General features: G+C 35.3%; 1 protein-coding gene across 13 annotated transcripts in view; it reads left to right on the top strand.

Moving 5' to 3' along the window:
• FOXP1 (forkhead box P1) overlaps positions 1-12,123 on the top strand; it is a 628,729-nt gene that overhangs the window by 599,454 nt on the left and 17,152 nt on the right. For 10 of the 13 annotated variants that reach the window (XM_014054824.2, XM_087708881.1, XM_087708874.1 and 7 more), the window contains 5 exons: positions 1,695-1,896; positions 1,997-2,076; positions 2,664-2,765; positions 6,368-6,489; positions 9,752-9,821. In XM_014054824.2, coding sequence (XP_013910299.2) covers positions 1,695-1,896; positions 1,997-2,076; positions 2,664-2,765; positions 6,368-6,489; positions 9,752-9,821 — 576 coding nt within the window. Of the gene's footprint in view, positions 1-1,694; positions 1,897-1,996; positions 2,077-2,663; positions 2,766-6,367; positions 6,490-6,882; positions 7,053-9,751; positions 9,822-12,123 lie in introns of those variants that run through there. The other 3 variants (XM_087708882.1, XM_087708880.1, XR_015695877.1) reach the window with 2 other exon arrangements.

Raw genomic sequence — 12,123 nt, 5'->3', positions numbered from 1 at the left:
GATTTTATACATTCATTCATTTATTTCCTTTAGTTTTTCCTCTAACCCAACCCACTTCAAGTACTCAAGTTAAAGTGCAAATTTTAAAACTTCATTATTTATAAGATACTTAGGTATCTCTAACAAAAGAACATATGTGAGAGGCGATATCGATTGCCTGCCTTGCGTCAACAGAAAGAAAATAAGGAATCTGGTGGTCAAAACTTTTTTTCAACAAGTCAATTTTCATGAAAATGTACTAACACCATGTATGAAACAAAAAAACATTTACATTTTTGAAGTGTAATTCATAACAATAACAATAATTCTTCAACATATTAGAAAAAGAGTTGCTGTCTTTTCATAGGACACTTTGTATACTTTCATGAGAAAATTACCTTAAAATAATGGAGCTAATTTTCCTTAAGGAACCCAAAGAAAGGATCGGTGACACCAATATAAAATCTTAAATCCTCAATGCGAAAGGCAATTATCTGTGATTATCAAGTACATGAAAAGTCTGGCTGTATAGAAATAAAACATATTCTTTTAATTTGTAATACTTTAAAGTACTTTAGGCAATCTTTTGTGTTAACTGCCTGAAAGAAAAATCTGCTATTTTCCCCAGATTTCCAATGTAATCCTATAAGTTAATTGCCCAGAAGAAAAACCCACTGATTTCAGTGCCTGCAGTCTTCATTATGTTCTCAAGGGTCAGAATTGTTGTATGCAGGTATCCCCATGTTTTTTCTTGGTTGTGTCTAAAAGGGGCAGCATCTACTGCAAAGGACCAAGTAAGGATGTGAAAAGGGTCTGTCTTCTCTAGCTTCAACTTTGATCATTCTAAAGAAACAGCCAGTTTGGCTGGTGCTATTTGTTATGCCTGGCTGAGAAACACTTATGTCTCCTTAAATTCTGCCTGAGACCAGAGAATCAATGGTTTCATACTGACCCCAAAATGCCAGTCTTTTTAAAGAACGAATTTCCAATGAAAGATATTTGTGATTACAGTATAGCCTCCGATTGCCAGAATCATAGATAATATTACTGATCAATTGTGTACTCAGGATAAGATAGATTTTTTAAAAAAAATAATCTCTTAAAGCGTGGAAAGCAAATATTTGATCAATTTACTTCTAGGGCTTTCCCCCCTCAATGAAAATTGCACTCTTTGGGGGTTAGCGGTATTCTCCACTTGCTACTTCATAGCCTCACTTTAAAGCTATTTTTGTTGCCCGCTCATTCATACAGCTATATAACTTTAAAAACAAGGCTTCATCAGGTTATCTACCCATATAGTGTTCAAAAATTGAAGCATTTGCCTAGATAATCACAATAAACATGTAATGTATATCTATATTACAATGCTTTTACTGCAGGGCCAGAGTAGATAAGGAACAAAATTATGAAGACATTTATTTATCAATTTATTGCATGCTTCTTACTGGTTTGATTTATATCCTGTAAATGATTTATATTATATACTGCAAATGACTTTTCATAATCAAGGATGGTCTTGTAACTTTCTCCCCAGTTCTACTCTAACAATTTCATGGCTACGATGCACTGTTGTTGTTTCTTCCTTTGAGTATGAGCACCAAGATATACTCAATCCATCATTATGTCTTAATAAAAATAACATGTCAGTGCATGAAAAAGAATGGGGGAAATGTATTTGTTAATCCAGGAAATTGTTTTTTTTTCTGTTTTAATAGTTGAATCTTGTCTCTAATGTCACGCTTTCCAAGACTGCATCAGAAGCTTCTCCACAGAGTTTACCTCATACTCCCACCACCCCGACAGCACCCATCACTCCTGTTACCCAGGGACCTTCTGTCATCACTACTACCAGCATGCACAACGTTGGACCCATCCGAAGGCGGTACTCTGATAAATACAACGTGCCCATCTCCTCAGGTAACTTGAAAGCCAGCTACAAAAAAAAAGACTTTGGCCCTTTCTATTCAAATAAAGCGATGAGCCATGGCTAACCGGAGCCCTCTTTGCCTTCATTTAGCAGATCTTGCGCAGAATCAAGAATTCTACAAGAATGCAGAAGTCAGGCCGCCCTTTACGTATGCCTCTTTAATTAGGCAGGTAAGCGATACCGTCTCTGAAAACCTGCTTAAATCCAGGATTGTACATATATATGTGATGCTATAGGCAAGAAGAGATGATTAGCTAATATAGGCATGCTGACACTTTTGCTATATGGGTTTTTTTCTCTCTCCACAACCGCAATACATATACCATAATTGCTTTTGATTAAGTATTACAATACGATGTGATTATTAGGAAATTCATTTCACACAACACTGAAAATGAGCCTGTTTAAAGATGGCAAGTCAATTATCACAAGCCATAGTAATCTCTGATCCCTAGAATTAATCTGAGCTCAAAATAATTACTAAGCTTTAATCAGCTAGTGAAATGTTTTGCATTTCTCTTTGATTCTGCTCTATGAATGACTAATAAATTAATATTTCCGTAAGGAAACAGAAATAAAACTCAAAACAATTAGATAATTCCATTTTCAGTTCTGCCATTGAGCTATTAAGTACAACCACTAATCTTCCATCATTGTGCAAGTGTTTATTTTTCTCTAACTTCCATTTTGTTTTATTTATTCAGACAAATGTGCAAGTATTTTTTCTGATCATGGTTGCATTTTAATTGCTTGACAGGCAATTCTTGAATCTCCAGAAAAGCAGCTAACACTAAATGAAATCTACAACTGGTTCACACGTATGTTTGCCTACTTCAGACGCAATGCAGCAACGTGGAAGGTATGTTGTATTCCCTTGTATGATTCTTGCTTTACAATTTAGTGTTCTAGAATACAAAAAATGCAAAAACGTATATAATTATACTGTATATAAAAGACTGTGGTCTTCTAAATAAAGATCAGTTGTTTTGATATACATAGGGTGCCTCTTATCTGCCCAAACATTTTATTATTTGGCAGGAAAGTAATATATGCCTTTGAAATGCCCCAATTTGAATACCTATTATTAGTGTTTTTTCCTGCATGTTTTGATTGAACAACTAGTCCATCTCTATAGTTGCTCCTAGTAGTGAAATATTTTAGCTGCTAAGATACAAAAAGAAAGGATGATTAATCAGTTGGTGGGTTTGTGATTTACACTAAAAGATTCTATACATAAAGTCCTTTTGCAAAGATTGGTAGAAAATTAGCTTTACAGTTTGCCCACTGATACACCTGCCTTAAATTAATATGCAAACTTCTAAAAATATTTGCTGGTTTATTATTAAACACAATACAGGTTAATTGGGCACAGCGGTAAAGTCACAAGCCAATAAAAATATTAAAGCTAGTGATTTAAAAAATACCCCTGATGCTTTAAATTTCAGTTGTTTGGGTCCATTTACTTAATTTTTAAATGTGTTTAAATTCTCATAAAATACTCCTTTCTTTTAAATTGGCTACAATCCAGAACAGCACACCTGGCACCTGAATATTTTTGCAGTTTCCTTCCAATATATATTTTCTTCCTAAATCTCAAAATGTTGTTTATCCCCCCCACCTTTCAATTTCAAATGTCCTTGGGGAAACTGATAGAATAGTGTTTAAAGAGGTAAGCATCCATTGGTGCATACTTGCTAGTTTCTTATGGTTCCAAAAGTTTTACTTCTTTTTTTTAAAAAAAAAACTGTTGTCAAAAGTCCAAATCTTGAACTTGGAAAAGGAAGAAGAAGAAAGAAACTTAAGTGACAAATTAAAATAGAAAATTACATCCTATTGTGAAATTAAAAATTTGCAGGGAGGGAGGAAGGAAGTTAAGTTTCTGCAATCTAACAATTAGTGTTAGCACTAGATTCACTTGGTGAATATTGTTTTAAGATACTTTTTTCTATTTTGGTGGAAAACTATCTAAAATAGAAAAAAATGTTACATACTTTAACACATTTATACTTTTAACAATGTTATGTTGAGCTTGATTTTATTTAAATCCAGAGGAATTCTCAAATGATTATTATTTTCAAAGCTTAGCACTTTATTATAAATATATGCGTATATGAAGATGACTACTACTTTAGATTACTGAAATAGCTGAATGAAAATAGAAAATAGCTCCAGTATCCCTGATGATAGGACTAAAGATCAAAGGAGAATAATAGTCTTTATGCCGCTTGATTCCAAAATCTGATCGAATTGGAAAAACATAAAGCCAAAACATAATATAAGTCTTTGGCAGAGACATATATCTCTGAACTCAACTACCCAAGGACTAATATCTTTAGATTTTGACATAGTATTATAAGGATCCATGGGAACAATGTTATCCAGGAATACTTTTGTCCTTTAATAGCTGAGGATGGTCTAAAGATTTGGCATACAATTACTGTGAATGTAAGTCAGGTCTTCCAGAACACAGTTCAGATCATACAAGTTCGCTTGGACCAAATTGAAATTTAGAGCAAATAAGTATAAGCTCTCACTGATTTCATCTTGCAGAACTGACGGGCAAGTTATTAGGCAGTTGAATATAATTCTATTTGAGGGTGAATTGCATTCATGTTGTATTGTTTTCTTTTTTTATACATAATATAGGTATTTTTTCTTGCCGATTATGACATCCCCCCCCCCCTCCACATGCACAGCCTTGCAATTCTACCTTCCTAGCTATATTCCTTCTATACATTGGGAACTATTCAAAAAAGCATTCAGAGAGAAAGAAATCTTCTTTTTCATTATCAACAAAAGCATTGAAAGAAAGGATTGTGAAAGTCTGTGTGGTTTTGTTCCTACAGACAGTTATGGAATTACAATCTAAATGTAATCCCTTACTTTATTATGATTATTATGAATCTGAAAATGCAGTTGATCCAATTCTATGCCCTATTCTTCTCCATCTTCCATGTGCTGCTTTGGGTGCAGCACTCCTTATGTTCACACAGGGCACACAAACACACAAACTACCCTGTTAGCAGGTTTCTCCTGACTGAAGAACAGTGTAGCCTGGGAGGAATACTGTTGTCCATTCTTAAACATATTTTTGAAAGTGAAATAAATGAACTGTCACAATCCTTACTTATGTGGAGATGGTGTAGGAATCAAGGAACAGATTTTGTCTCATTGAAGATTTGAATGTTCATGTGTCATGAGCAGAAATTAACGAGAATCATGGTTCCTCACCAGTTTCTACCTCCATAATGGCAGGATTCTCTGGTGATTTATTAATGTTCTGCCAAAAATAGATGTAACCCTGCATTTGTTCAAGAACATGGATTGTGTGTTTAGCCTCTTTTGAAGAAGCAGATGTGCTACAAGAGTGAGAAAATTAGTTATGCTGTAGAACTGCAAATATGAAATGATGTGGAATCCCCGCCCCTTGTGGCCCAGACTTCCCTCTACTGTTTTAATTAATATGATAAATGTGTTTTGCCTAACCTTAGTTTCCACAGTGAATGTAGACAGTCATGATTAGAAAGCCCTTCACTATGTAGACATGAATTTGTGAATAAGGGACTTGGCCTTTTAGGTTATTTAAACATCTGCCCATATATTTCCCTGGCATTATGCCTGTAAAGTAGCCACCCCATATTGGTAGATGTGAGTTAACAACCTATATATTCTTTGCTTGATTTTCCCCCTAAAGTTATCAGTTGTGAATCATTGTGTACCTTTCAGTAGAATTTGTTAGAAAGTTGTTTATAATCAGTTTAGACATATCCAGGCCTGTTTAAAATTTCAGGATAAGACTATCCCAAAAATCAATAAATCCGATGCTAGAGATGAAAAGAATAAGACATGTAATATGGTAGAAATAAAGTTTGGTATTTGTACTATAATGAAGGACTTTACAGTTCTCCATATGAATTCAGCCTAAAACTAAATTGTGGACCAGCCAGAGGTACAGGGACTTGGGTGGTGTGCAAATTTAATAAATAATTTAAAAAGTCGATTAAGATTTCATTAAACTGACAATTAATGAAGTCATCAGAAACATTACAAGTTTCATCATTCTGATAATAATAACAATGCTTGAACCACAAATGGTGAATATTACGGGATATTAAAATCATCCCCTTCGTAGTTCTAACTTTAGTGATGACGAACAGAAACTGGAAGAAATGGTAAATAAAAAGACTTTGGTTGGATACATTTCCAAAATGGAGTGCCATGATATTAATATATAGAAATACTTCACATTTCTTAACTTTCCAGGCCATGAAAATTTAATAAGAACAATCAAGTTTTGGTTTTCATGATCTTTCATTTACAAATCTTACAAGTTATAACTATATTGTCCGGTGTGGAGGGTGGGATGAGGGAAAGGGGGACTTGCCGGCTGACAATGCTAAGACTTTTTTTCTCATGGAAAGTTTTTTTTTCCCAATGTTTTCTCTCTTATACTTGCTGCAGAATGCAGTGCGTCATAATCTTAGCCTTCACAAGTGTTTTGTGCGAGTAGAAAACGTTAAAGGGGCAGTATGGACAGTGGATGAAGTAGAGTTCCAAAAACGAAGGCCACAAAAGATCAGTGGGTACGTCCACCATGTTTGAACTTCTTAGCCTAGCTAGTTTTAACATAGAAGCTTTGGCTGCTAGATGGTGTTCTAGATCTACTCAGACGGTGTCACCTCGGCCCAGTCGAGGTGAATCAACAAGAGCATTTCATCATTACCTTTTGTATGCCCAGCAGTCCCCTTTGCCCTTGCTTGCTTGGTGTTTGTTCTGCATCACATGCTAGAAGCTTGTAGGTGGCAATGCATATTAACCCTCACAATCCATTTGCTTAGGCTTATGGCATTTTATTTTCTTTTTGTTCTGTTCTGTTCTGTTTTTTCCTTTTCCCTGTATTTGATGTCTGTTCTGTTTCCCCGATCCCGTGCCCCTTTGTTCCCAAATCATCTCGTTTGCCGCTGGTCTTATCCCAGGGTGCTATTCGCACCAACCTCTCCCTGCATAAGTGCTTTATCAGAGTAGAGGATGAGTTTGGGTCCTTTTGGACTGTTGATGATGAAGAGTTTAAACGTGGCCGTCATATTCAACGAGGCCGTCCTCGAAAATTCTGCCCCGATGAAAACTTTGGCGAGCTTGTTACACAGTAAGAGCTTTTACTTGCTTTGTGTCTGTATGTGTGTGTGCGCGCTAATTTTTTCCCCCCAGTTTTTGTTTTTCTGTTGCTTTTGCTTTGCATGATGTATTCATCTCATGTAGACCTGCATTTCACAAAATAGTGGCATTGCCTTTGCTGCAATAATAATAATAATAATAATAATAATAATAATAATAATAATAATAATAATAATAAATGTCATGCTTGTACATGCATTGCATTGCTTCTCAAAAAAGCCTACGCTAACATTTTATAAAATGTTTATAAGTCATATTTGCTTCAATGCAGGGACGCTGATAAATTCTTCGTTAGCTAATGTAATAAACTATATGGTGTTATGCTGGTTATATATATTTATATAAATATATTGATATATTGATATATATATATATATATATATATATATATATATATATATATATATATATATATATATATATATATATATATATATATATATATATATATATATATATATATATATATATATATATATATATATATATTTCAAGTCATTCTTATATAAATTTTTCAAGTCATTCTTGCTGTCCTGTATTCTTTCAATGCTATATATACATTGTGTATGTAATACTATATATCTAACTACAGGTAACTTTTAAATATTTGAAAACTCTGTTCAAAGGTTTTACTTTTTTCATAATTTTCGGTTGACTGATTCAGAAGCACAATATGAGTGCCAGTATGGGACAGAGTGGCCCTTTAAAAAAAAAATTACATGCAGATTCTTTCTAATATTTTCTGCTCTTCTCTGAGGACTGGCATTCTTATAACTAAGTCTGAATTAAATTGTCATCAACTGGAGTCCATTGACTAGCGAGCATTGCTTTTTTAAAACTTGAGTAAAACTTGCTCTGGGAAGAAAAGAGAGGATTTCCAGTAATAGGTTTTGAGGTTTATATTCTTAAGTATTTTTTATGCTTTACTTGAAAAAAACTGGTTTACAGTCATGAACAAAAGACACATTAGAGCCATGAAACTCACTTTAAAAAGACATGCATAGGATTATGCATATGTTAATTGCTTTTAAATCCTTTTGAAATTGATATTAGTTTTGAAATTAAAAGTTAGTTTCCATTTATTTCAATGAGTAGAACTTCCAGCATGTTAGAGCCCAACCCTTTTTCTTTTTATAACAATCAATAATTAAGTCCACATTTAAGACAGTAGTTATTATTATGTTAAACTTTAGATCACCTTCTCAGATTCTCAATGATCAGCCCTGTAGTTATAGATTAGACCTGTGATGATGAACCTGAATCTTCCTGGTTCCTACACACCAGCCAGCTGATCTTCATGGGCATGGGAGTGCCGAAAATTGGAAGAGCAGCTGCCCGGTGCGCATGCACGCACCGGGAAGATGATCTTCCGCTTTCTGGCACACACATGAGCACTGGCCAGCTGGTCTTCGCGTGCCAGAAACCAGAAGACCAAGTGGCCAGTGCACATGTGCGGGGCGGAAACTGGAAGATCATCTTCCCGGCACGCACATATCCACTGGGGGGCTGCTCTTCTGGTTTCCGGTGCATTCATGCACACCAGCCAGCTGGTCTTCTGGTTTCCAGTATGTGTGCCCGCTCCCATTTCAGCACTCGGTGCCGAAAAGGTTCGCCAACACTGGAGTAGACTAGCCAGTGCTTCTGGATACTTAACTTCTAGAAAGGGAACAGCAAGTCCTAATGACTCATATGGACATAGACAGTTAAGATGGATGTTATGGGTTAGTTATTTAGATGCCATTTCATGGGGCAAGAATCCTAATTTTGTGTCCTAGGACACATCAGAACATGTGTGAATTGAATTCCCTAACCAGTTTCCTACATGTCTACCACAGTGAAAGTTACCCATTTGTTCTCTGAACAAGCCTCTACTATTTTTTGGCTCCCCGCTTTTCGATCATTCTCATCCAAGGATTCTGTTGGATTTCCTGCATTTTATACAATGGGATCATTCAGTCATTCATACAACCCATAAAGCCATACTCCTTCCTCAGGGCATTGGCTGAGCAATCACTGCTTGGGGAGCTTCCTTCCTTTTATAATAAGTCAGCTTGTCTGGATCATAGCTTCCTTACCATAAGCAACGAGTTGGGGCTGTTCAGATGGGAAAGGCTATTTTTCTTACAAACCACAAATGACTTTGTATTGTCCTTTCATTATAAGATGTGTAGGGAAATAATACGCTAGAAAGAGCCCTGCCAATATTAAAGGGACTTGTCTTTGCCTGCTTTTCCTGTCTTCCCAATCGCAAGAAATCTAAAGATACAGTTAAACAATCCACATACATTGTCTGGAGCAATGCAGGCTCTCTCCCCGGCCATAGAGAAAACTTTTCTTGGTTCCATGAAAAGTGCTCCTGTGAACACCTGCTGCTCAGAGAGTTGTGAAGATACATAGGTCCTCTACAGCAGGAAATAACTCAAAGGCAACCTAAGGGCACTTAAAACATTTCATTCTAAAAGACTGATTGCCTTTTACTGGTGAAGTTTGCAAAAAAAATATCTGTTTCTCTGTTAAATATTTTTTTTAAAAAATAGGGGGAAAATAATAGTATTTTTATGATATTACTATGTTTTGTGGTGTAGGAAAGAAACTGATTTCCTGAAGTATAACAGTTGACTGCATTTAATTTGTATGCTTTTTCTTTTCAAATATATTTTCCTTGCGCAGAAATCCCTCACTTATTAAAAACATGCAGACCAGCCACACCTACTGCTCACCTCTCAATGCTGCTTTACAGGTAAGATTAATGAGCGTGGCAAATACACCACATAGGCATGTGTGCCTTCTGTATTCGTTTCAAAATATATTAGCCTTGCTCTAATTAGATATTAAATTTTAATTCCGTTAAACTTTTTTCTTAAGTGCATAAAGCATCATGGTCCCTGGAGGCAAACACATACCAGGCTGCTTCAGCATTAGCTAGATGCTTAGCATTTTGAATATTGTGGCAAAAAAATTAAAAGTTCACTTATTAATATTTATCAGCAGTATCATAATTTCCATCCTCTTATTTCAGAATTTCACTTGAGGCAAAAATACCACAAGTGTAATTACTCTAGCACAGCTATTAATGTGCTGAATGATAGGATAGGGTGTCACATGACCTTCTATTGTTCGTGGCTTTAAAGGAAAAGTAGATACCGCATACACACACACACACACACACACACACACACGTACATATTCCTTTTCTTCTTCAAAGGGTCTTCTAGGTGTATGATTCTAAATTTTTAAATAGCTAAACTTGCTGTTATGCATGAGGAATGAAGGAAGGAGATGTCAGTTTTGTGATGCTGGTCTCAAGAATATTTTTAAGCCTATATTTAAGTAATCTATGTTAGGGGGTCAGGATTTATATATTTATAAACAAGTGTTATCATTTGTTTACCAGCAGGTAAAAATTAATAAAAAGTTATTTTTCCAGGTATCAGTGCTGAGAAAGATACATCTCAGCTAACTTTAGACTTTTATGTGCTTTTATTTTTGTATTCCTTACTTTATTTGTGTATTTTATTATTTTATTGTTTTATTATTATTATTATTACTACTACTATACCATTTTTAAATTTTATTTCTTAATTAAGCTTATAACCCACTCAGCAAATTCTTATTATTAAAACATAGTAAAGACATTGTCTCTCTTTGATAAAAGATCCCCACTATTTATGAGACAGACCCAGAAAGACTTAAGTAGCATATCTCTAGAAATTTGCTTAGATAAATTAAGATTCTTAAGCTTTATTTGAACAATATATTTTTTTAAAAAAATAAGGCTGTGGTGATGCTTCTTTTGAAATCAGGTCACGAGAATATACCATGTTTGTAAAAATGTAGTAGAATTTTTCCCTTTCTAAACCAGGAAGTAGATTGATTACAAAATAAGTAACCACCTACATCTTCATTTATTACTTTAATTTATGTAGTAACTTCTGAAAAGCAAATGAAAGCATGTGTAAATGAAGCAACTGTAAATACCATTCATTAGGATCTTATTTTCCCTTGAGTCCTGCGGAGTGCAATTTTTAAAGACAAGCTTCATCTGAGGAATAGCATTAAGATTACGAGCACATTTTGCATTCATGAGGCTGAAAAGCAAAAATGAAGAGATCCAGTGTTCCTTCAGCTTGTGTTAGCTATGTGACTAATTTCAATTAACATGCTTATCATACTGAGCAGTTCGTGTTTTTAGTTCTAAAACATGTGTTGTTGTCGTCATCTTTCCCGTCCTCTTATATTATGTGATAATATAACATTAATTTTGGTCCTATTATAGTGTCATTACTGAAAAAAATACCCCTGCAATGGGAAGTAGTGGAATTTTTGTATCAGACTCAGTACACAAAATAAAAAATGTATACCAATAAAGGAAAATGTTTGTAGCTCAGGGTTGAAATGAGAGGACCTTAATGCGCTCTCTCTCTCTCTCTCTCTCTCTCTCTCTCTCTCTCTCTCTCTCTCTCTCTCTCTCTCTCTCTCTCTCTCTCTCTCTCTCTCCTCCCTCCCTCCCTCCCTCCCTCCCTCCCTCCCTCCCTCCCTCCCTCCCTCTCTCCCTCCCTCCCTCCCTCCCTCCCTCTCTGACTGAACATCATCGTTTTGTTGCAAACGTTTCATTACCAAACTAGGTACCATCATTGGTGCTACTGAAACATTCATGGGTAATGAAACATCTGCAAGAAAACAACCAAGTTCAGACAGCACCAAAGACCCCTCAAAAATCTATATTGCACAAGGGGGGGGGGGTTTCAAATAAAAATCTATACTGTCAATACAATTCAGTTCATACTATATGCTGCTAGCAATTAGTTTTATTTTGTAGAAATTATAGGGGAAACAAAATACAGGCTTCCAATCGTCACTCCCTTTCTCACCGAAATTGAGAAAAGTTAATCACATATATAAACTGGATACAATTTGACATTGGGTTCAGCCTTGATGGATATGAAGAACCAGTATGTTAGAGTGAGCTTATGACCCAACGCCAAGTTCTCTCTTTAGTTGCCCTTAATTTGTGGCCCCGCTCATTTGAAAGAAGCCCTAAT

This window comes from Thamnophis sirtalis, unplaced genomic scaffold, assembly GCF_051295495.1.
Source record: "Thamnophis sirtalis isolate CommonGarterSnake01/CBP01778 unplaced genomic scaffold, rThaSir2_p1.2 scaffold_3, whole genome shotgun sequence".
Lineage (NCBI taxonomy): Eukaryota > Metazoa > Chordata > Lepidosauria > Squamata > Natricidae > Thamnophis > Thamnophis sirtalis.
This window is presented reverse-complemented; position numbering and strand designations above follow the sequence as displayed.